The sequence below is a fragment of the Rutilus rutilus genome (assembly GCF_951802725.1).
Source record: "Rutilus rutilus genome assembly, chromosome: 24".
NCBI classification, from domain to species: Eukaryota; Metazoa; Chordata; class Actinopteri; order Cypriniformes; family Leuciscidae; genus Rutilus; species Rutilus rutilus.
In genome coordinates this window covers 25,521,318-25,547,443 of record NC_140228.1, presented here as the reverse complement: position 1 = coordinate 25,547,443, position 26,126 = coordinate 25,521,318, and the positions used below count along the sequence as shown (strand labels likewise).

Sequence of the window (26,126 nt, the reverse complement as noted above, 5' to 3'; positions counted from 1 at the left end):
ATAATATATTAAGTAATTTTGCTTCTCAGCTAAATGTATCCTGTATCTTGTACCTGGAAAACAAGACAAAAATACCAAATAAGAAAGTTTTTTTTGTTTGTTTGTTTGTTGCAGTGTAGATATGAATATTTGGTTATTCATACTTTTTACCCTTAAGCTACCGTCAACAAGTCAGCAGTTATACCTCCTAATGAGAACTTAGTTATGAATACTGATGTAAGAGATCATAGCTGTACGTCATACAAAAAAATATATATTTATTACAATTTAGCAGAGAGTTTTCAGTCAAGCATGTCATCAATACAAAGAAAGTAGTGCAGAGAAAGTAGAAATGTAGTGTAATGGAAACACATGAGGCACTGATCTCTGGAATGCAATAAAGATAATTATTTAGCTGAGGATTCATTTCTCCTGGGCCCTGATATTCAGTTCTCATCCTGCTGGATAATGCCAAGTGCATCAAAGCAAACACTGCACATATGCCATTCGTAATGTGTCACTGCTTGTCTTTTAATAGAATTATTAAATAACCCTATTTTGTTGGAACCAAAAAAAAAAAATCATCTCTAACGACCTCCACTACTTCAGCTCACCCTCATGTTTTTCTAAACCTTTTATTTATTTCGTAGAACACAATTACAGAAGATTAGTAGAACGTCTGAGCTGTTCTCTTCCATACAATGAAAATAGATGTCGAGTCAAGTTACCTTTATTCATATAGCACTTTATACAATACAGATTGTTTTAAAGCAGTTTACAGTGATAAACAGGAAAATACTAATTCAATCCTGCGAACAGAATTAAATTATGTTTTAAAACGGCTCTAAAAAGGCAATAGTAGCAGTCATTATTGCGTTAAAGCAGTTCAGTGGCTGCAGTCTTGTGTCATTCCGCTCTGAGCGAGTCAAGTAGGCCCGGTTACATTTGGTGCCGTGACCCGGATGGGAGCGAGGTTTAAGGGGGTGAGTGCAATGGAGGCAAGTTAGTAAGAGCTGTGCGTGTAAACCTCACTCCCCTGACCTCAATGCACGATCACCTTGCACTAGCGACTGAGGCTAATGACTACGGTCTTAGCGTCCTTGTTAGTGCGCCCGCCTCCCATGCCGGAGACACCGGTTTGAATGCCACTCGAAGCAGATCAAGACTGGTTACAGATAAAACAGTGATTATCCAGCTCAGTTCAGTTCTCGTCCAATAGGGTCAGTGCAGTCAAGTCGCTAAGACCTTAGTCTCTAACGTTAGTTGCTAGTGGGAGGCGATATAGCATTGAGGTCAGGGCGAGGCCATCTCAAAAAGGCACAAAATCACTTTCATGGACCTTTACCTGGACATGGACTGCTGGAAGAATGACCTGCCTAACTCATTTTCAAGAAACTGCTGAAGACGCATCTCTTTCGGCAACACTTGGCCCATTAATACTAACACTTACTATTCTATATCTTTTTTTTTTTCTTTTTTTTTAAACACCTTGCTTCTTGTACTGTGCTAGATTAAATGGGACTGGTCACAGCACTTGCATATTGTTGCCCTATTGTTACTTTGATTGCTTCTATTGCTCTCCTCATTTGTAAGTCACTTTGGATAAAAGCGTCTGCTAAATGATTACATGTAAATGTAAGAAATGTAAAAGTGCTCCATTATCTTGCTCTGAACATTTTGCTCAACAGCAGGCATTCATTGAGTGGAGGAAAACAAAAACAGCTTAAACATTTTGATATAAATATCTCCTTTTGTGTTTCAGAGTAGAAAGAAGAAAGTAATACGATGACTGAGGGTAAATAAATGATGAATCTTAGAATAGTTTTTGGATGAACTATTCCTTTAAGTCACTTCAGACAGGTAGTGTTACTGTGATGTTCTATTACAATATTACCTGTGCGGTTTTATTGGCTATTATGATATTTTATAGTCTATTTCACTTCCATGTACTGTAATCTGCTGTGAGTTTATAGTCATTCAATAACTGCTTTCAGGGAGCAAAACTATTTTTTGGACTAATATTGTCTATTTTGGAAAGACTGTTGGGGGGCTCAAATGTCTGAGTTTTTACAGTATTGTTATTGAAAGGGAGAATTTTTAAGTCAATCAGTTAGGCAAACTGGCTCTCACGACTCACTCAAAATACCAAGATTGGACAGAGCCAAATCAATCTGCCAAGCAGAATGAAGACGTGAAGGTTTCCTCTCGGATGTCCCTGAGTGAAGCTTGGTTTGTGTGCTGTCTATTCGTTTCTAAAGAAAAAATAAAGAATTATAATTGCTCAGGTAGCATTACAGGCCAGTGTTGCAATGTTTTACCACAAACCGCTATGAGTAACAAAAAAATCAGATGACGGATTGAAGCGACTCTACGCCCTTTGAAGAGCCGGCCTTTTTTCTATAAAGGGATATTTACATCTGGCCAAGACCATTGTGGTGTCATCATGTGCAATGACCCAGATTTTATGATTTGAACATTTTCCTTTTTGTAACTGAATGTTATCTGGATAGTCTAACCTTGTAGGGTGGCTTTGAGAGCCTTTTTTAAGGAGACCCGTGTACTCATTCTCTTCATGATTTCTAAATTATTTCAAAAGATTTTTTTTTTTTTTTTTTGTGGACAAGGACTAAGGTATACGTACCCCTGATGCTGTAATCTCCTGTGATGGGAGAATGGTATAAATAAAGCGTTCATCACTGAACTTGTCAAACTTAAATAGCAGGGTTGGTTTGAAACTGCTAAATATTTACTTAAGCTGCGATCGGTGTGAAGAGAACATCTCTGGCTTGTGTCTCCCCTTTTGTGTAATGACAGTGAAAGAAATGGTTCCCTGGAAGTTCAATGTACTCTCATCTAAAACCTGGAGAAATATATTCTGTTTGTCCTGTAACAACTTTACCCAAAACCCAACCTTTATGTCAACCCCTATATCAAAGTAAATTGGTTTATAAGAATGTTCTCTATGAAGAGTCTTTCTCTGTCTTTAAAATATGGTCGAGAGTAATGTTTTTTCAGGACCAGAAGGATGTTGATCCAGGAACATGTCCTGTTAGCTAAATCTTGGTAAGCCACCAAAGACAATATATTTATGTAAGTGAACACAATGTCACAGTCAGTCATCGTACTGAATACAATTCTAAGCCAAAATGATAAATTGTACTCCTTACAACATCAAGTAATTGTTTTCTTCATTTGAAAAAGTGTTCTTCTTTTAAATACTTAAGTATTTAAAGTGATATACTTTAGTGGGATACTTTGACTTTTAATTGAGTAAGTTTTACACAATACCTATACTTTAACAAAGGTGTGTAATTATATAAAGTATAAAATGACCTGGTTGCATAAATGTGCACACCCTTTTATAATGGGGCATGGTACTGTCTGGAATTAACCGATCACATTTAAACTTTTGCTACAAAGTAGTTATAATCATTCAGTCATCATTTAAGTGATGCTGGTTAACCTTGAATAAAAGCCATCTTATTACTGAACCCATACAATGTACCAGGTAATTATTATTATTTTTTTTTGCAAAGTTAGACTAATAAACCTAGATAGTATAGCTTGGCTTTATCCAGAATGTATACATACACATTAATCAGTTTACATTTGGCCTTGCCATTGTGGGTCTGCTCCGAAAGATATACAGTAGGTAACATGTGGCATAGATTTAATCCTTCAAACATTCGATTATGCGTTGTCATATTTATTTGGAAAGATCAAAACAATTGCTCAAATACGCAAAAATCCAGTGTAGCTCGATTATAAATGTGCATGTACGCTGAAAGAGAACGCTCACTGGAAGTGTCAGAGTCAAGAAGCTATCATGGCAATTCATAACTGTTTAACATTTTGGAAAATTGATGATGAATTTGTCTGCATTTCCATCCCCATGTCTTCGTAGGGTCTGCTCATGCCCCACACTGTAATCAATCAACTTGGATGTGTGTTATTTCAACTTAAATGACATTAAAATGACTAGGTGAAAGGTGCTTAACTTATTTTGATGAGTGAAAGCAATGAAAACGGGTTATTTAAGGTTTAAGGTATAAGGTTTTTTACAGTGCACTAGCAGGGTTAGGTTAAGGAGTGGGAAATGGATTGGGAAATCATTGAAATGCTGTTCCAAGACCAACAAGGATGCTGATCCAGCAACATGTCCCACTTGGCGAAATCACAGTAGGCCGCCCAAGGCTTAAGTGACCAAGAACATAATATTGTACATTATGTCTATGATACAGTGAATGATAATAATACTTCAAAAATTAATATAGCCTAAGACATCCATCACTTTTCTTATTAAATGAATTCCATGATAAACAACTCTCCAAGCTGATACTAAAATACCAGAACAGTCCTAGAAGATCGGGGGATTTACACTACATCAGCTCCAGATACAATGCACACTTTACTTTGATTTATAGGGTTCAACTGAAGTGCATATGTCAGAAAAAACAACAGTGTGAGTTTTCTTATCTGAGTGCATTATTATTTTCATTATTTTCAGTCACCGGGCTACTTGATTACTGTATACAGTATAAAGGAAGTTTAGGAATGTGCTGGCATACCTGCAAACAAATAAATTATGTCATTGCTTACATATACAAACTTCAAGGACCCCTAGAAAGAACATACTCAATGGAATTTCCTGTATCAGTGTGTAAAGACCACACAGTCAAACAGAGGTCCTACTAACATCTGTGCAAACAAAGCTTGGAGATACAGTCTCCAGTGGGATGGGACATTGAGAACTGGCTTGAGATACAGTGCAGCTGAATGAATCCACTAAATACTGCAATGTTTAAGCATCCACTCCAGCTGAGTTATTGTTCAGAGTTAGAGAATGCCGTGGTGAGACTCTCCTCATGGGTCTTGTCCCTGAGATTTTCTCAGATATACTTTGTTCTAACCATATACTCTAAATCCTGCTTATAGTGTACATTCCTCAAAAGGCTTGTCCTTTCTTTTTCCCCGGGGAAATGGTGATGGTCAGGGTGTATAAATATATTTCCGAGCATCTCATTTCAGGCTGGCCTCTCTAATGATCATGTTTGGTATTACTCTAATGAGAGACTGCTCATGAAGCTCACCCTGTATAATTAAACTTAAAATGAAGATGTCTCCCAAGAGGACAACTAAAGTTACCCAATGGAATCCTTCCTTGGCTCCACCTAAGTTCTCATTGATTTATAACCATCTCTTTGGTCAAACGTATGATGCCGTTGTGTGACCATGTCTCGAATGGTCACTGAAAAGTACACTCCAAAAAAGCACCAAGTAGCTCATACTTAAAAGGTTGTGTACTAATTCAAAGTCATCTCATGTCAAATGACAGCTTTGTGTGAGAAACAGACTGAAATGTAAATTATTCAAATTATATTTAAAGTATATTCATATTCAGTGCGAAAACATATTACCTTAGGTTTGAGGTCTATAATATTGAACACCATTGATTCCTGCATGACCAATCAATGTGGCAAGATTGAATACGCACGATTTCAAATTAAATATGAGCAAATGTCAAGATTTTCAGTGACAATAACAATACAATATTTATAAATTACATTTTTAGTATTTTCCTTATGTAATTTTTATTTAAACTTGCATGTGATGTATTTAAATATATATATTTGTATTTACACATTTGTAATAAAGAAATTGTAATTAAGAATATTTAAATATACATTAACTAAATGTAAAATCAAATGACACAAATTGTGAAATTATAATCAGGTACTTTAGTATGTTAGTCAACACATCAAAGTGTGTTAAGAAACAGATATGAAAGTTTGTTCTTTTTAGACTTTAGTGGCCTTATATTTCATTGATTTAATAATATGTGTATTAATATTATGTACAGTTTTTCACAAGAGTAGTCTTTTCAAGCAAATTAGCTTTCCTGTTTGTGTGGCCAATTGACTCCATACCCTATATTGTGTGTTTCTGAAATATATTGTGTGTTTCTGAAACACTGTCATCTGCCTGTCTTCAGTCTTGCAAATGGCGCCATTGCGGATGCATAGATTGCCACCCATATGAATGATGGGTTCTTAAGGATGGTTATAGAGCAAGATGACAAATGTTTCCCTGGAGGTCAAGTTCTCTTTGTGATTTTGGCTGAAGTGTGGGATTTCCCATCTTAGCTTCACTCAAACCAGTATACAGATGTGGAAATGAGGTGGTCAGACTGAGAGCGACTTGTCCATCAAGAGGCATTGGTCTTCTATCGTTGCCAGTTTGTAATTAACGCAAAGTGGCAGGATCAAAGGCATATATTTGAAACAAAAAAGCTATTATTGGAAAAAATTATAGCAAAGGATTCATCAGGTCCATGAGATCATGGCGTCTTGGATGGGTGACTCATCATTGTAATCGAGAAACCATTTGCCAGGCCTGCCAGTACCACAAAAAGACACGTATATATATTTTCGGTTTGTTCCCTGTACTAGGGGAAAAAACTAGGTGGGCTAATGCTTTTAGGTCGTCTTACTGTGTAGTTTCAAGACAAAAGGTCTCAACGTCTGTTAAAATGTTTATCCCTGATTCATTTATTGGTTCTACCACTGCCCGACTCTGTCATCAACATCAAAATTCACTGTACTTGACATTTCCGATGAATGGAAATATAGATGGAGATTCATGAATGCCTTTATTGCCTGCAGACATTGATGTCTCCTCAAACTAATCTCTTTGCCTTTCAAAGAAATTACAAAAAGAAACACTTTGATTAACTTTATTTCCCTTTTAGGGGATCTTACACCATAAAATCTTAAACTGCCTTGAACCTTGGCCAGTAAGAATAGAAAATAGGGTAATTCTCACATTTCATCCCAAAAATTAGGTTCTTTGCATTCAGACAATATTTCCATGACAATAAAGCACATTTTACCTTGAAATTATTATTATCATATTGCATCTATAAGTTTTACTTTGTATTTTTTGTTGTATTCATAACTCAACGATTATACAATTATACAATTATCTTTGTTTATGTGTGTGTGTGGTCCTGGTAAACCCTACTTTATGGGGACCAAATGCCCCTAACAAAGATAGCTTATAAATACTCTACTAAATTATTATTATTATTATTATTATTATTTGAAAACGTAAGAATGCAGAAATGTTCCTATCATGGGTAGGTTTAGGGATAGAGTTTAGGGTTAGAGGATAGAATATACAGTTTGTACAGTGTAAAAATCATTATGTCTATGGAAATGAAAACCCAACGTGTGTAAGTAAGCATACAAATATGCATTAAAAAACCTAAACTATGTTCAGACTGCAGGCAAATCAGATTTTTTTCTAAAGTCAGAACTTTTCAGGTAGACTGTCCACACTATTGATTGCAAGTGATCAAATAAGATTTGTGTGTCCAGACATAACCAACCTGTCACAAACTGCACGGGGACACGAAGGTTTACGATCCAAACTCAGTATTTATTAGAAGGGTAATCCACAATCAGAATAGGCAAAGGTCATACACAAACACACAATCCAAACATTAACTGTGTACAGAGCAGAGGCAAATCGAGAAATTCAAGGAACAGGCAGAAAATCAAAACCAGGACACGGGAAAAACAGGATACTATGGCTTAGAATTGCAGTGACACAAACCAGACTTAGCAAAGAGTGACTGATTAACTAGGCTTTATTTACAGTAGGCAGAGGTAATGAGACACAGCTGTAGACAATCAGTGATGAGTCCGGGCAAAGGATTATTAGCTAGTATTATTATTATATTATATTATAGTATTATACTAGCTGCACAAACTCACAGTTGCCTGATTTATCAGATGCATATGACCCAGAGGGGAAGAACTAAGCAAAGAACAAACCAGGAACTGATATAGGGGGTGCCAGAACCAAGAGCCACAGAGAAGGGGTCGAGGATCCAGGCTGGATAAAAATAAATAAATTAAAAAACACCAAAAAACCCCACCCCTGTTGTTGCTACCTTGTCATGGTGGGGAGGCTTGTGAGCCTCTGTGACCCTGAAGACTATACCGGCGGGGGTTATACCCCTGGCAGGTACTACCAAGCCAGGCAGTTTTCAGGTTAGAGGCCAGTCTAAAAGCAGCATTGCCATCACCCATTGGCAGTAGGATGATTGGATGAAGATTGGGCCGATGTATTTGTCATACATATGAATGGTGTTTCTGCCTATGCTAATTAGGACATATTCAATAAGTGTGGAGCTCATGTGCATATTCAAATTCATTTCAAAAGAAACTTGTAATACAAAATGTTTTAAAGTTTTATTGTGGTAGGAGTAAAGGAAAAAATTAAGCCTATTTGGGGCATATTCGATTAGTGTATAGCTCATTTGCATATTAAAACTCATTTTCAAAGAAACTTGTAATACAACATTTTTTACTTATTATGGGTACTTTCATTGTGTAAAGTTTCATTTTGATAGGAGTAAAGGAAAAAAAATAGCCCCATTGGGGTGTATTGTTGTCTGGCCTTACTGGCACACATCTCGGATTGAAGAGAATTTAACATATTTCCTCAACTAGGATTTCTTAGGACTTTTTTTTGTTCTGGACACCTCATAGAAATGATCTAAGCTGCAAAAAATTATTTTACAATTAGTCTGTCGTAAAACGCTACTTTGCCTGGACTATATGGGGAATGACAATATTCGGGGGTGGAGTGCCCTCTGGTGGCTCTCAAGGGCACTCCAGCTGGTGATCGTGACATAGACTTTTAGATGCTCCTAATATGGACAGAGAAGTCCAGGAGGGAGGCGCAGCGGAGGCGGACCAGGGGGTGGGGTGGAGGGCCAGGTCCATGGAATGGAAGAAGAACTAAAGACAAAGGAAGAGCAGGCGGCACCGCAGGCTGGGCAGCAAAGGCTGAAGACCCCCACGGCGAACCAGAAGACCACCACAGCAGTGTAGACCACTAAGGTGGAGCAGGCAGAGCTAATGGCAACCACGGCAGAGCTGAAGATCCTCAAGGCAGATCTGGTGGAACTGGAGACCACCACGGCCGATCTGGCGAAACTGAAACACAGAGCACAGAGAGCTTAGGATTGGCCTCAGAGGCCGTGTCAAAACAAGCAGGGAGCTCAAGGGCGTCCTCCATGGTCATAACGGGACCGGCAGGGTGTTCCAGGTCGATGTCTGTGATCATTTCAGGGCAGATAGGCAGTTCATAAACAACCTCTGCGGCCATGTCGAGGCAGACAGGCAGTTCAGGAATGACCTCTGTGGTCGTGTCGGGGCAAACAGGAGGACCCAGTTAGCTGGAGCGCATAGTCTGGAAGCATGTGTGAAATCAGTCCAATGGTGTGATGGGATAGATTGGGATATCGACTCGTTGGAAACCGCTGCGCCCCAAAGCACCTGAGGTGGCAGGGTTAGCTGACCAGTCCCCTGTGAGCACCGAAGAGAAGTGGGCACCGTATGATGAAGTGTACATCACTTCCCTCCCTGGCGCTGGTGGCATCAGGACTTCTTGGCTGAAGCCTTCCTTGCTAGAAGGACGTTCCTCAGATCCGTCTTCCCCTTGTCAGACTTAGACCTTGAGCGTTTCTCCAACCCCCAATCTTTTTGCGGGGGGCTTGAGAGGCAAGGCTCTGCTTTTGCTGTGCTCGTTGTGAGGAGCTGGTTTCCGGCTAAGACCTTAGAGTGGCGCGGGAGATCCTGCTGGAATGCCGCCACCTGCTTTTTGGCCTCCTGAAACCTCTCAACAACTGAGTTGACGGGGTGTTGACGAAGTTGACGAAGAGACCAGGAGGTGAAAGCAGGGCATCCATCAAAAAGAACTTGTCCTTTTTATTTTAGGTTCAACCACAGGTGCCTCTCCAAAGCTACCAGGGCTGCCATAGACCGACCTAAGAGACAGGTCTGTGGCCCGACGCAGTTCTCGAATTGTATCAGGATTAATTCCCTCTCCCTCATCCAGGTCTTTTAGCAGGTCGTCCTGGTATTCCTGCAGTATATCCATTGTATGCAGGCATGCACTGGCCTGACCTGCTGTCGTATAAGCTGAAGTTCTAATTGGCTTGGAGGGAAGGGTCGGGGGCCTTGAGGGACGATGCTCCACCTTAGGCACTGTGCCATAACCATAGTCTCTCAACCCCAGGATATTCAAATAAATCAAAACCTGAGGGCCATACTCACGAGAGGAAGTGTGGAGATTTTTTTGTTCATTGTTCATGTTAAGTTACATGCACTAAACTTACATTGTTAACCGTATTGTAAAGTGTTGCGAATTTTTAAAAGGTATACAATAAATACTACTATGATGTAAAAATGTTACAAATTAAATTCAATAATTTTTTTACTCGTTATACTTGTTTGTACTTGTTTAATGTAGAAAAATCATATTTGGTTTCTTTAAGCAAAATGTCAGTCTTAAATTATTAATTATACTCTCTTTTGATTTTGGGTTGAAATATGAAGTGGGGCTTTGAGAGATTAACCCTTTAACTACACATTTGAATTGACAGATTTTAGACAACATCATAATTCAATTTTTGATATTTTTCTGAATCACTGGCAGTCTTCTGCCTCTATGAATCAAGATATGCATTCACTTCACTTTAAAGTTATAACGATGTAAAAGCAATCTCATACAGTTGACTGCCCACACAAAATGCATGTAATTTGCACATCCATGCTCACATCTATATTGTTTCACAATGAATAACCAAGACCAGATGTGGCAAATGTGTTTCTAACTGTATAATACATAAGTTATTTCAGCTGTTCACGCTTTAGTAGTGGCCCCCGCTTCCATCCCCCCAATACATCCAAACAAACCCCTCTGTCTCACAAAGCTGTGAAATGTCACAGGATGTACAGTATTGGAGAGCATTTCTGCACTTATTTATCATTCCTGCCATTATTTATCTCAGATACATTTTCCATCTGCAGTGACAAAGACTGTGACAAGACATTTTAATGGCTCACAGAGAACTGTGAACCTTTGATGAACTTATGTTTTGAGTATTTGTATTACTCGGCTGCTAAATGCATGAGTGAAACTGAATCTTGTAAAAAGGAATGAATGAGAATACATTGGCCTCAGTGATATCAATCAGTGGCTATAAAGAATGTTGGATGTGAACCAGATTACCTCATTATAACACTGTGTGCAACAACACCATATGTCTGAAAGCTTGAGACCACAGTAAAATGCATAAATGGCATGATCAAGATCCAACTCTGACATATAGTTTTTGTTTGGCACAGATGATATTTCTTTTCAATGTACTGAAATGTCATTGTGGTATGGCAATAGAGCTCAATTTATATGCCCGCAGGGAAAATTACACAATATTTAAGTACAGCAGTAATCAAGCGGTCAGGGAATGTATGTGGGCAGCCTCAACACATTTGTTTTTCCTAGTTGGGGATTTCTTTTGTATTAATGCTGAACTGTTTCATTACAACATTATTTAGAATGTTTATTAAGCTTGATATGCTATTTCCTATTGGGGGCTGTTGCCTGGTTCTCACAATGCAGGCGATTGTTTATGGTATTATACTTTTATTAAAACTTTACTAAGGTTCCATTAGTTAACATTAGTTAATGCATTAACTAACATTAAGTAATAGCTATTTGTTACAGTATACAGATAGCTGCACATTGACAACAGATAAACATTTTAATTTGAAATAATGCATTAGTAAATGTTGCAATTAATATTAACTAACATTAATAAATGACGTATATTGTTCTTAAAAATTATTAACAATAACAACTTTAACCCTAAAATACACTTTAGACAATATTTGTTGTATATTTTAACCATTTTCTTTCAGCTGACATCCCCAAAAGAATGCTCTGCAGGCAGTATCAGCAATTTTATCCACAAAGTATAGTTATCTTATCAGCAATTTGATCCATAAAGTATAGCTATCTTCACAAAAAAAGTACAGTAGTGGTATTATGTGATGGAATTCAGAATTCAGAACCGTTGATAACACTTTATTTTACAGTGTCCTTGCGTCCTGTAGTTACTGTAGTAATAACTTTAAATCATGCATACTTACAGTACATGCAACTATAAACCAAACCCTAATCCTAATAGTAAGTGCATGCAGTTAATTATTATTACTCAGTTCTTAAAGGGTACCTATTATGCAAAATTCACTTTTACATGGTGTTTGAACATAAATGTGTGTTGGCAGTGTGTGTACACAACCACCCTATAATGATAAAAATCCACCCAGTGCTTTTTTTATAATCCCCATAAATCATAAGCACTGTCTCAGAACAAGCTGTTCTCAGATTCGGGGCAATGTGACGTCACTTTGCACAGGCCCCTCCCACGACTGTTGATTGACACTACAGTTTGAGCATAGACCCACCCTGAGTGAGCTGGACACAGAGTCCGCCATTGTTTCGACGCTTGAGCAGCTGTAGACAAGAATGTCTCCTAAGCGATTGAGGTGTTTTGTTGTTGTAAGAATGAACATAGCAGTCTTCATTTACTCTCGTTGTTAGTCAAGGATGGATCTGTACTGTTTGTGATCCAGCTTATGGTCTCCTGAGCGACAGGACTAATGTTACTGACCACGGCAAAAATGAAAGTGAGAGCGCGTACTTTATGACAGCTCATGGAGTCGTTTTACGGATATAAGGTTTACCAGTTTATTAAGCACTCACTGAAAAGGTGTTTATATATTTGTTTACTGTTAGTTGTAATGAGTGTTTTGTGTACTTCGCTGTGTATGTTGATGATAATGAAAGGGTGAGAGAGAGTGTTTATGGATAAGACTTTAATGCTCATGTAACCCCTCTCACCCGGGTCCTTCACACCCCGCTCCGTGCGGGTCTCGAACCCGGGTCTCCGGCATGAGAGTCAGGCGCTCTAACAAGGAGGCTAAAGACTGCAGCCCCTAGCGTCTGTCGCTAGAGCGCCTATTGAGATCAGAGGAGTGAGGTTTACTCGCACAGCAACTACTAGCTGGCCTCCGTTACACTCACTTCTTATACTGTGTTTATTCAGCTCTTACTGTGATTCTCTGGAGTAAAACCAACGCTTCATCTTTTGTGTGATGTACAATAAACTTCATTGAACTCATCAGTATATTTTGGTCATCATTCGGACAGGGTCTGCTACAGCAGGCTTGTATTAATAGTGGATAAAAGCAGATGACAAATAAGTTATAACCATAATTAAACTAAACTATACCTGTTCTATCTCCATACAGCATATATTCTCTGGCTCTGTAGGCATTATTGTCCGACTCCAAGTCGAAATGAACACCACAACTGAGAGTTTCTGTTCTGATTATCAGATGAGATTGTCCTGGCTCTGAGCGTGAGCTCGTGAGGCTCCGCCCCCTGTGCCGTGCAGCAGCAGCTTATTTGCATTTAAAGGGCACACACTGAGCCCCAAAAAATGACAATTTAAACATGCTGTAAAAAAATGATCTGTTGGGCATTTTGAGCTAAAACTTCACATACACACTCTTGGGACATCAGAGACTTATTTTACATCTTGTGAAAAGAGTCATAATAGGTACCCTTTAAATGTATAATTACACTGTAACACGGACACCTTAAAAAATGCGTAACCAAACTGTTTTCCACTATAAAGAACCTCCTGTGCATTGGACAGATTACATGGATGTAAAGGGTTCTTCACGGAACCATCAATTCCAATAAAGAAACTGGCATGGAACTACTGTAAATGAGTACAGTACTGCATTCAAGGACCATAACATTTATAAGGTACTTATATTACCTATATGAGTTATATATGCTCATATTTTTTATGTCATAGTTGAACCACTGATATTTTCTATCCACTACTATAAATTTAACCCCCAAAGCTTTTATATTTCCATTAAAGCATCATTTAGTATGTTTATAAGCTCTTTTCCTCACGAGGGCTGTTGGCTGCTCCCCACAATGAAGGTGTTCCCTTTCGAAAGGGAACTCTACACTACGTCAGAATGACGCTATGGGGAACGCCTCAGGCGTGACAGGTGTCTGAAATAAATATCAACTCACGTCAATCATGTTGACCGGCGACAGCCTGTGCATCATCAGCTTGAATGATGAGCGCGCGACCTGGATGTATAAAGGGGAGCCTTGCACACATGACAACATCTTTTCGTCTTCAGGGACTGTTTGTCTGTTTTGAAATTAACATATTTCTGTTTCTTTTCAGACCATGTCTCCTGTTTTAGAGTCTGGGGCAAAATGTTTTGGGTAAGAAAATCTTGATTTACTTTTTCGATGGTCAGGTAGTAGGTCTTAACAGGCCTCCTTGACCATACAGTCCCCATTTTGCAACCGGACAGCGCTTGGGCCTCCCTGAGGTGAGCTCCCAGGATTTGACTGTCAAGGAGTAATGTGGTTATCAGGTCATAGGCCTCACTAGGCCTTCCTGAAAATGAGCTCCCACATACTGTGGTTGAATATGAGCTCCCACATTCTGTGGTTATCAAGTTATAGGCCTCACCAGGCCTTCTTGAATATGGGCTCCCATATCAGGTCATAGGTTATCAGGTCATAGGCCTCACGAGGCCTTCCTGAGTATGAGCTCCCACATACTGTGGTTGAATATGAGCTCCCACACACTGTAGTCGCCAGGTTATAGGCCTCACCAGGCCTTCCTGGTTATGAGCCTCCATATGTCAGGTTACAGGCCTCACCGGCCTTCCTGAATGTGAGCTCCCACATACTGTGGTCACCAGGTTTCAGGCCTCATAGGCCTTCCTGAGTATGAGCTCCCACATGCTGTGGTCGCCAGGTTTCAGGCCTCTCTGCCTTCCTGAGTGTTAAGCTCCCACATTCAGTGGTCACCAGGCTTCAGGCCTCCTAGGCCTTCCTGGTTATGAGTTTTCACATGTCAGGTTACAGGCCTCACCAGGCCTTCCTGGATGTGAACTCCCACGCACTGTGGTCGCTAGGGTATAGGCCTCACTGGTTGTGAGCGTCCACATGTCAGGATGCAGGCCTCATCAGGCCTTCCTGAATGTGAGCTCCCACGCATTGTGACTATCAGGTTACAGGCCTCGTCTGGCCTCCTGATCATTGGTTCCCACATGCTGTGGTTCCCAGGTTACAGGCCTCACCGGCCTTCCTGGATACAAGCTCCCACATTCTGTGGTCATCAGGTTAGAGGCCTCACCAGGCCTTCCTCGATTCAGAATGGATAAGTGCATGCACTTTCGTTTCATGCACTTTCTAAAATCCATATTTATGGTAAGGGTTATGCGCTGTACGCTTCGTTCCCTTTTTTATGTGTGGTTCAGACTCCGGTTTTTCACCTTGGGTCCCACTCTAGATGCGTCTTCTGTCGCAATGTTTTACGACAGGCGCTTCCCTTTCAGGCTATCTCCCACATTCTGTGGTTACAGGCCTCATTAGGCCTTTCTGAAGGTAGCCCCACATTGTGTGGCTGTCAGGTTACAGGCCTCTCAGGCCTTCCTGAATACGAGCTCAGGCCTCACAGGCTTTCCTGAGTATGAGCTCCCACACGCTGAGGTCGCCAGGTTAGAGGCCTCACCAGGCCTTCCTGGATTCAGAACGGCTAAGTACACGCACTTTCGTTTCGTGTACTTTCTAAAATCCATATTTATGGTAAGGGTTATGCGCTGTCCGCTTCATTTCCTTTTTTACGTGGCTCAGACTCCGGTTCTTCACCTTGGGTCCCACTCTAGATGCGTCCTCTGTCGCAATGTTTTACGACAGGCGCTTTCCTTTCAGGCTATCTCCCACATTCTGTGGTTACAGGCCTCATTAGGCCTTTCTGAAGGTAGCCCCACATTGTGTGGCTGTCAGGTTACAGGCCTCTCCGGCCTTCCTGAATACGAGCTCCCACATACTGTGGTCGCCAGGTTAGAGGCCTTACCAGGCCTTCCTGGATTTGGACTGGCTAAGTACACGCACTTTCGTTTCGTGTACCTTCTAAAATCCATATTTATGGTAAGGGTTATGCGCTGTATGCTTCATTTCCTTTTTTATGTGGCTCAGACTCCGGTTTTTCACCTTGGGTCCCACTCTAGATGCGTCTTCTGTCGCAATGTTTTACGACAGGCGCTTCCCTTTCAGGCTATCTCCCACATTCTGTGGTTACAGGCCTCATTAGGCCTTTCTGAAGGTAGCCCCACATTGTGTGGCTGTCAGGTTACAGGCCTCTCCGGCCTTCCTGAATACGAGCTCCCACTTACTGTGGTCGCCAGGTCTCAGGCCTCACAGGCCTTCCTGAGTATGAGCTCCCACACGCTGTGGTCGCCAGGTTAGAGGCCTCATCAGGCCTTCCTGGATTCGGACTAGCATAAGTATACGCACTTTCGTTTCGTGTACTTTTTAAAAGGGTTATACGCTTCCGCTTCGTTCCCTTTTTTACGTGGCTCAGACTCCGGTTCTTCACCTTGGGTCCCACTTTAGATGAGTCTTCTGTCGCAATGTTTTACGACAGGCGCCTCCTTTTCAAGCTATCTCCCACATTTTGTGGTTACAGGCCTTGTTAGACCTTTCTGAAGGTAGCCCCACATTGTGTGGCTGTCAGGTTACAGGCCTCTCCGGCCTTCCTGAGTATGAGCTCCCACATACTGTGGTCGCCAGGTTTCAGGCCTCATAGGCCTTCCTGAGTATGAGCTCCCACATACTGTGGTCGCCAGGTTACAGGCCTCACCGGCCTTCTTGGATTCAGAATGGCTAAGTACATGCACTTTCTTTCATGTTCTTTCTATATCCATATTTATGGTAAGGGTTGTGCGCTGTACGCTTATTCCCTTTTTTTTATGTGGCCCAGACTTTGGTTCTAGGGCTTTTCTGTAAGTAAGTTCCCACAGGTTGTGGTCCCCAGGTTACAGGCCTCTCCGGCCTTCCTGAGTATGAGCTCCCACATACTGTGGTCGCCGGGTTACAGGCCTCACAGGCCTTCCTGAGTATGAGCTCCCACATACTGTGGTCGTCAGGTTACAGGCCTCACCGGCCTTCCTGAGTATGAGCTCCCACATACTGTGGTCGCCAGGTTACAGGCCTCATAGGCCTTCCTGAGTATGAGCTCCCACATACGGTGGTCGCCAGGTTTCAGGCCTCACAGGCCTTCCTGAGTATGAGCTCCCACATACTGTGGTCGCCAGGTTACAGGCCTCATAGGCCTTCCTGAGTATGAGCTCCCACATACGGTGGTCGCCAGGTTTCAGGCCTCACAGGCCTTCCTGAGTATGAGCTCCCACATACTGTGGTCGTCAGGTTACAGGCCTCACTGGCCTTCCTGATATGAGCCCTCATGTTCTGGAGCTCCCCACATGAGGGGGTCATCAGGTTTTAGGTCTCAGTAGACCTTCCTGGTTTTGAACCCTCTCTTACTTCCCCAGTGTTCGGAGCGAGCACTGGGTAGACCCGGGGATTGAGTGAACGATTTCCGTCGTTTCTTGAGGTTGAGTCACACTCTCCGGGAGATCCCGTCTCTGTGATCCGGAACTGAATGGTTTCTGCCAGCTTTACAGGCCTTCAGTTTCTGGATGCCTTATCCAAGGCAACTTCCAGAGGCTCTGTCTCGGACAGACAGGCAATGGCCAGACTGTGTGTCTTAGTATAGATCACCAGGCCAGCCTGGTGGCATTTCAGGAGGCATGCTCCCCTGAATAGTGACTGGCTGGGAGTCCCTTGGGTCCCCTAGCCACACTCCCTAGAAGGGACCCCTTCTATTGGAAGTTGTGGTCCTAAGCCTTTGAGCTGGCCCAGATATACCCCCCATTAACTATGTTCTGGCGGTTTCTTGGTTCATTAGCTTGGGCTATGACCGGTAGGGAGTGCTGTCACTGACAGCCCGATGTGACCTAAGGGTGAGTGGTTCCAGTGTTTCTGATTTACTGGTTCGGACAGTTGTCACTGCCTTTGGGCACGCACTCCCCTCAGCATGGTGGCGTTGGTATATCGTTCCCCATAGCGTCATTCTGACGTAGTGTAGAGTTCCCTTTCGAAAGGGAACGTCTCAGGTTACGACTGTAACCTATGTTCCCTGAGAACAGGGAACGAGACACTACGTCTTCCTGCCATGCCTCGGGGCCTGCCTGCAACAGTCCCTTCAGACGATAGGATGTTGTCATGTGTGCAAGGCTCCCCTTTATACATCCAGGTCGCGCGCTCATCATTCAAGCTGATGATGCACAGGCTGTCGCCGGTCAACATGATTGACGTGAGTTGATATTTATTTCAGACACCTGTCACGCCTGAGGCGTTCCCCATAGCGTCATTCTGACGTAGTGTCTCGTTCCCTGTTCTCAGGGAACATAGGTTACAGTCGTAACCTGAGACGATTTCTGGTTTTATGGTCATTTGGGGGTCATTTGGTGCTCACAATGTAAAGCCCAACCCACCCCCTACACACATACAGTACATTTGCTTTTATATGATGATGAGGACCTCCCTAGATAAAGCTAACTGTAAATTCTATAGTAACCCAAACTTTTGGCATTTTAAATGGGATACTATTTAGTTCCTTTAGCTGTTCCACAAGAATTTTAAGTTCCCTTTCGAGAACGTTCACTTTGTATTGCGTAGCTATACGCAGTGGGAAAACTCCTTTTCTCGAGAATATTGAAGCCTTTAATTTAAAACGCAGTGCAGCTGCACAGCCAGCACAATTCAATCTTAATAATGCAGGTTTTTTTTTTTTTTTTTTTTTACATAAAAAAGTTTTCCCTATAGTATTGTTTGTCAACTGTCAATTCTGTTACATGTCAACATTGTTACTTTACCTTGATAATAGAGTTTGATGGTAACAGAATTGACACTTTTTACCCAAAAACTCCACTTGCTAGCACAAATGCTAAAAGCACATGACACTAATGAAATCATGATTAAGAGACTTTTAAACAACCCACTGCATTTCTTTTGATATTGTGCTAACAATTTTGACGTTTCACAAAATAACTTGTGTAAGACCTTTTTAGATTAAAATATTTTCTCAGAGAGAGCACATATACCTTCCAGTGCTTCATATCTTGTCAGTGAGGGAAAGTGACATCTTTTCCGGTATCTTATGGGAGATAATTGCTCCAATTTAAAGGCAAAATATGGTATGGTAACAGAATTGACGCAAGATTTAGACACACATTTGTATAAGATAAAAGTTATTTATAAACAATTTAATGTGGTAGAATTAGGAAAATTACTATTTAGGGCTTTTATAAATAAAATAAATGAAATGTTACCAAAAGAAAAGTAAAATAAAATATTTTGATTACACGATGGGGAAAAATGCACTGACTAATTCGGACAACAAGAAATCATGATTTTCAGATAAGACAGATAATATATTATATTGTTATGGTATTTAATGTCTTGTGCATGACAATGAGTATTAATAAAATAATTAAAAATATAACCATTTGAAAAGAGCAGAAAAAAAAAAAGACTTAGTTTGGACACAAAATGTACCTGCAATTATAGAATCACCCATATGCACTCTGTAAAAATGCCATTATTTTATTCTAACATCATTTGTTGCATCCAATTAACGTCACACGGTTTTCTATTTTGTCATTTCTTTACATTTTCAAAGTTTTAACTTCGTTTTATTAATCTATAACTAATTTCAAAGTGGTCAAAGTGCTCTAACACTAGCACTTAAAAAATAAGAGCAAGTTTTCACTTTTAGTGTGCTGTTTTTTTTAAAACATTTCTTATTTGACAGTGGACGCAGCGTGACTCTGGGTGTGAATTAGGGCGGTGCAGGGGGGCATTATTTGAGCTCGTGTTTGAGGACTGCAGGAGGGAGGAGGGGTGCTCAAACACAGCTGGACTTGTTCAATCACACACGCTCCTGTCACCCTGTCCGGGGAACATCGAGGGCACCATCACACTCAGCTCGTTCTTGAGGGACTAATCAACACGTGTATTGCTACTGTTTTCCAATTGAAATGACTTTACATGTTTGAGAAATGTTTTATTAGCTACTGACCCCAGGACTTCTCGGACTCACCGCGCGCTGACCAGCAGCAGAGCTAAACAAAACTTCGCAAACTTGCTCGTCCACGCTGTCCCTTAGGACTTCACCGAAGCGACGATGGAGCATTATCGGTGCTTTTGCGCGTTCGTTTTGATGCTGATGTCCTGTGTTCATTATTCCCTGAGCATGGAGAGGAACAAGGATATTCCAACAGGTAAGCGAGCCCGTTATATTGGGAGCGCGCTCTGCTGTGACACTGAATGCGACGCAACTAGAATTAGAACTAGAATTAAGCTTCCTCTAAACGTCTTTAAAAAGTATGATCTGAACAATATGGTAACTCTAATTACCAATGATAACCTTAAAACATTATCATCTGATCAATAGCTTATGCCCCTTTAAAGATAGTCACATGGTGAAGTTGTCACAAGGGGACATTTTAAGTCACCTAATGTGTGTGTGTGTGGTCCTGATAAATCCTACGTTATTGGGACAAAATGTTCCCTCAAAGATGGCAATTTCCAAAATCCTTGTCCTTGTGGGAACCTTTTTTGGTTCCCATGAGCAAAAACAGCTTATAAATCATACTAAGTGTTTTTTTTTTTTTTTTTTTTTTTAAACAAAGGACTGCAGAAAGCTTTCTGTGATGGTATAGGTTTAGGGGATATAATATATACAGTTTGTACAGTATAAAAAAATATATAAAAAAAAAACATGTCTATGGAATGTCCCCATAAAACAGGAACACCTAACATGAGGGGGTCCTCATATAGCCCACATATGTGACAATATTCCCCAATAAGGCTGCCATTTCTTGTAGCCAAGATTTTAATGTTTGTTCCTATACAGAAAATGATTTTAAAAAATAACTCACCATGAGAAATATTCACTGGAGAAAAAAAAAGTCTGAAAACTAGCCTCAGTCTCCACTACAGAGCACCTTGCTTCTTGCTGGGACGTGAGGGATGTCAGGTAGACCTTTTTTTCACACATTTGTGTTGTGAGGGAATGTGTGTGAGTGAGAGATATAACACTATGCTGTTCAAACTACAAGGCTGAGAGTGTAGTTGTCTAGCGCAATAACTACACTTATAAAATTGCAAAGCACACAGTTAATGCACACAATAATGAGTCAAGCATTTCTTTGAAGCTCAAACAAGTTTAATTACTTTCTGGATTCCATTAGGTTGTACAGTAATTTGTTTGCAATAGTAAACCATTAACAGTATAAAAACCTGTTTAAATAATTAAACCTTCTCTATGTTTTGTGCACAGTTGCCTGTTTAGTTACTTGTACAGGAATATAAAGTCACTCTGTTGAGTTTCAACAAGCCTAGTCAGAGGGAAAAATATGACCCATAGAGTTTATTCATTTTGGCGTTCATCATTTCCATGCAACAGAAATGTGTCAATCTTTAAACTTGACTGTCCTAGAGCCTCATTTATAGTGCATGCACAAGGCGATAAGCCTAACGCATCTATCAACCCAGCTTCAAGACAAAGTGATGTGTGCTTAAGAGCACAATGTATTGCTTAAATAAATGTCAAACATTTTAGAAAACAACCCTGTGTGCTTGTCACAGGTGGTTGCAGGAAGACAGAAGAAGATGAAGGTATCTTTTCAACACGGAGGTTTAATGATGATCAAAATACAAGACATGACATGATGAGGCAGACAAGTCCAAATGAAAACAAACTAAACTAAACACCACTGTGACAGTGCTCTGGATCATCTAATTAAATGCTCTTAATTGGGCCTGTAGACTTAAGTCATTAGGTTTTATTAATGCAGTTATAGGCAATGAAAACGACATGTAGGTCAAGTTCTGGACAAATGTAGTGTCAGAACTTTATTGCAAGCTTTACTAAATAACATCACATCTAAAAAGCATCTGTCTATAGAAAGGTCACTATGTAAAACTTTCCAAGAACAAATACCCCAAAGTGCAGCCATATGTCACATTCGAGTATTGTACGACTGTGATTTCACAGTTGTATGAAGGGCAAAGGTTTGAATATTTCATGTGAATATATGTAGGCTATCTGCTGAGAACGTTTGTAACATCTGCCGTGTAGTATAACACAACTAAAGTACTGTTTTCAAAGAGTCAATCTTCTGTTTCACATTTGAAGCCTTTGTAAGGCGTTTCTGTACAAGTCAATGAGCCTTGTCACCCGCCAAAAGTGCGGTTTCCATATCATTTGTCATTGCGAGAAATTTGCTTTTTTTCCCTTTCCCCCACTCTTTTCATTTTCTAGCAAAAGAAATCTACTGCCAGTTCACATATTTATTTAATTTATTTCCTTTTATTATTCCAACTGTTCTTCGATCTTTTGGTCTTTCCATTTAAATTATATTCCTTGATAATCAATCAAATAGCTCTGCTTACAAAAACCTAAGATTGTTTGCTGGTCTTAGCTTGTTTAAGATTGTTTCCCAGTCTGATTTGCTAAAAAGAGCCCAAATCTCTTTAAAATCAGCCAACAGACCAGGACAAGACCATGAACCAAGTTTAGGCTGGTCTAAGATGGGACAGAGACAGCTCTCTTGACTGTTTGTACCTGTTTAGGCTCCTCTATTTGGCTGAATTCATTATGGACAACACCATTTGTTTCCCATTTTACTTCCATAATCAGAAACATGAGTGAAACCAGAAAAAGTGTAGGGTGGGACTTGGTTTTATCCATCAGAAATTGATAGGATTGTAAGAAGTCACATGGAAGCCAGATAGTTGGAGGGGAGGGGCTGAAAAAGAAGAGGGCTTGATGACATCAGCAATTGATTTTGTCAAAAAAATGTGAATTTGTGACATCCACAGATGAATCACACAAAATAAGACAATTGACATGAATTAAAAAATTTACATTTTGACCATGTTGACTTTAAACTGTACCACGTTTCGTAAGCTGTCGGTTAAACCACTGCATTGACACACACCGACCTCAAGAAATCCGGCTGTAAATTCCCAAATTTAAGGTGCACAGCAGATTAAAATCTAAATTGGTCTCTTAATTGCCCCCGATTTGAGTTTTTTTTCCGTACCTTTCTACACAGTAATTAAGCTACAGTCATTAACAGTTACTGGTATGTAGATGACGCATGCTATCCTAAATGCAGGGGAAGATATAGAAAGAAAAATACATGGCTTATGTAGCAGAAAGGGAGTGAACGGCACAGGAAATCTCTAGTGTTTGCGGCATGATATCACCCCAGTCTGAAAACCCATCCGTCAGCCTGCGTAGCCCAGAAATGTCATCTCTACTCAAATGCCTGTGGGTGAACTATCACCTTCTGTGAGTTTTCAATGTCCACCCACGTTTAGCCCTCTGTGAACCCTTCACAATGAAATACTGCCCTGTGAGTTGAACTGCAGGGTCAGATTTACAACTTCCGAGTCCCAGTAAAAGAGAACATATACAGTATATGCTAGTCTATAGTGTTGACTGCTGGACCTGGCAGCACAAGCCTGTAATTGGTCTTGTGCAACATGGTGTCAGTCAACCACACTCTTGATTAAAGAAGTATGGTTTTGTAAAAGCAGTTTAGATGGATGTCTGCTGTTTTTGACAAACCGTTAAATGACTGTCCGAGCCAAAAGACACATAAACAGAAATACAGTTTTATCGTCAAATTTAAACTTTGTGCCACAACCTTGTGGCCTCTAGTCTCGGTTTTTACTTTTTCTCTGATCAAGTTTTGCAGGCAGCTGCTCAGATTTGGCAGAAATTACCATTTATGTTCCTATGGCTTTTATCTGATGAACTATGAGCTCTGAGGGACACTTCAGCATGTCTGTTCCCGCAGACAACACATAAGACATCAGCCTTCAGCAGCATGTTAAAGTGTCTATTACAGTAAAATACATTACTATATTGTAAATATTTCGACAGGAGTTTTATTCTTTACACAATAACTCTAAGAAAAAAAAAAAAAAAACTAACTTTTTACCTTTAGGGGTACAACAGGAAATTGTTCATTATTTACACATTAAAGTTCATATTAGTACCTTAGGTTACATATTTCTACTCTAAGGTACTAAAATGAACCTTTTAGGGGTAGATAAGGTACAAGGTTTTCCTTTTAAGGGTACTGCCCCAGTGGAAAGCTGTTATGCTGTTATACCCCTAAACACACACAATGTTCTTCGTGGGGTTTATTTTATTCCGGTCACTAGAGCAGGCTTGTTGCCTCTTTCAATGGAAGTCTGTGGGATTTTACACCCGTTTTATCCATTAAATCGTAATTAAAAGCATGCACACCCAGGGTCAGCCTGTGGCATAGGCGAAATAGGCAAATGCTAGGGTTGCCACCCATCCATAGGGGTGCCCACACTGACGCTTGTAGGTGTGTTCGACTTGAAACGGCGCTGAGCAGACCGATCGGTGTATGACATCAAAGTACTGTGGGAGCTTTTCCGAAAGCATACAGAGCTGTCTGCTTTCTAATCACTCTCGCGATAATTTGATGTCATACACCAATCGGTCTGTGCAGCGAACACACCTACTACAAGCTTCAATTACCTGATTGTGACAGATGGCCACATTCACTTGATAAATTAGCATTAGCCTGCCATAGATACCAAGAAGCCCTCTGGTTCCTAGGGAAGAAGAAGAGAAGAGGAAGAGGATGAAAAAGAGAGATAAAGACAGAGGTAATGTGATGTATTGAATGAACATTTTATCTAATTGCATAGTAGTCAGACGATAATGTTGGTTGTTTTGAAAAATCTAGCTAGAGTTAACGTCAGTTATTTTTACCTTAAAATAGCAACATTTTATGTCAAATTGTATCATCCAATGGTCACATATACTCCAGTATTTATGCAGTTTCTGTGTGAGTCTATGAATGATCAGTGGTGGAATTGGCTGTGATACAAGGGGCACCAGGTACAATCTTGCCTAGGGCAGCAACTTGGTCAGGGCTGGTAATATGCACCTAATATGTGCTTTTTTATAAGTACTAATAAACAGCCAATATCCTATTTATATACATGCTAATTAGCAACTAGTTAATAGTGAGAATTGGACCCTAAACTAAAGTGTTACCAGAAAAATAAATGCTAGGTTTCTTTTCATTAATTTTGAACAGACAGCAGTGCAAATTACACTTTGTTCCACCTTGTGGCATTTAGTCCCCTCTGAGGTAGTTGGTACAGTACAGTATCCTTTAGTGTATTGAGCACTAAGCAGTAAATCGAATGTACTCTTGTGTAGCCCCTCCAGCTCTAAGCAGGACTCGAACCCAGCCCCATCCACATGGGAGACAGGCGCTCTAACAAGGAGGCTAAAGACTGTAGTCTCTAGAGCAGTGGTTCCCAATTCCAGTCCTCGTGACCCACTACTCTGCACATTTTGTATGTCTCCCTTATTTAACACACCTGAACCAGATCATCAGCTCATTAGGAGAGACTCTATGAACTGAACTGAGTGTGTCAGATAAGAGAGACATACAAAATGTGCAGAGCAGTGGGTCACGAGGACTGGAATTGGGAACCACTGCTCTAGAGCACCTCTTGAGATTAGGGTAGTGAGGTTTACATGCATACATACGTACGTCTGTTGCACTCACTACTCTAAACCTCACTCCCAACCGGGTCATGGCACCACCTGTAGCCCCTCCAGTTTGAACCGCCCACTCTAAGCAGGACTCGAACCTGGGTCTGCATGGGAGGCGGGCGCTCTAACAAGGAGGCTAAAGTTCGGGACGAATATGTTGGATCATGGGTTTTTTGAACGTAGAAAGCGTTAGGAATGGTTTAGTCCAAAAGTTGAGAAAAGCGGGACTTTATGCAAAATGAGGAGCTGGACGACAGCTAGTCGCAGTGAGGTGCAGGTAGTGACGTCTGCCTTGGTTTACAACTATATTTTTCAAATTCAGTTTGGATGCTGTCAATGTGACTAGACTAGTTGGGTTAACAAAAGTGTATCAAATTGTTTAAATGGATTGATTGAATTTTGAGCAGCACTGAACAGACATCCACAGAAAAGGCCGAAGTATACTTCAGTTATGACAGTTTTGAATACTAAGCGTATGCTTACAGTGGAACTCTAAGAATGAGCAGTGATGCTTGCCTTCGTAGTTCATATCCTTATCCAACTCTTATAACTGTGTGCGGTCTTCAATCTCTAGGTTACGAGGGTTTCCAGAATCAAACAGAAGCTGTTCCTCTGTTTGGCTTGTTTAAATGCTCTTGCCAACAGCAACTCCATGGCAACGCTCAACTCAGCTCTGCACAGGAAGTGATCACAGTAATTACGAGCTTTAGGT

General features: G+C 40.6%; 1 protein-coding gene across 2 annotated transcripts in view; it reads left to right on the top strand.

Annotated features, from left to right (window-relative positions):
• Nucleotides 1-19,621: 19,621 nt before the first annotated feature.
• plod2 (procollagen-lysine, 2-oxoglutarate 5-dioxygenase 2) overlaps nt 19,622-26,126 on the top strand; it is a 47,219-nt gene continuing 40,714 nt past the window's right edge. The window contains exon 1 of one of the 2 annotated variants that reach the window (XM_084398972.1): nt 19,622-20,072. In XM_084398972.1, coding sequence (XP_084255098.1) covers nt 19,976-20,072 — 97 coding nt within the window. In that variant the 5' untranslated portion in view covers nt 19,622-19,975. The remainder of the gene's footprint in view (nt 20,073-26,126) is intronic. The other variant, XM_084398973.1, reaches the window with a different exon arrangement.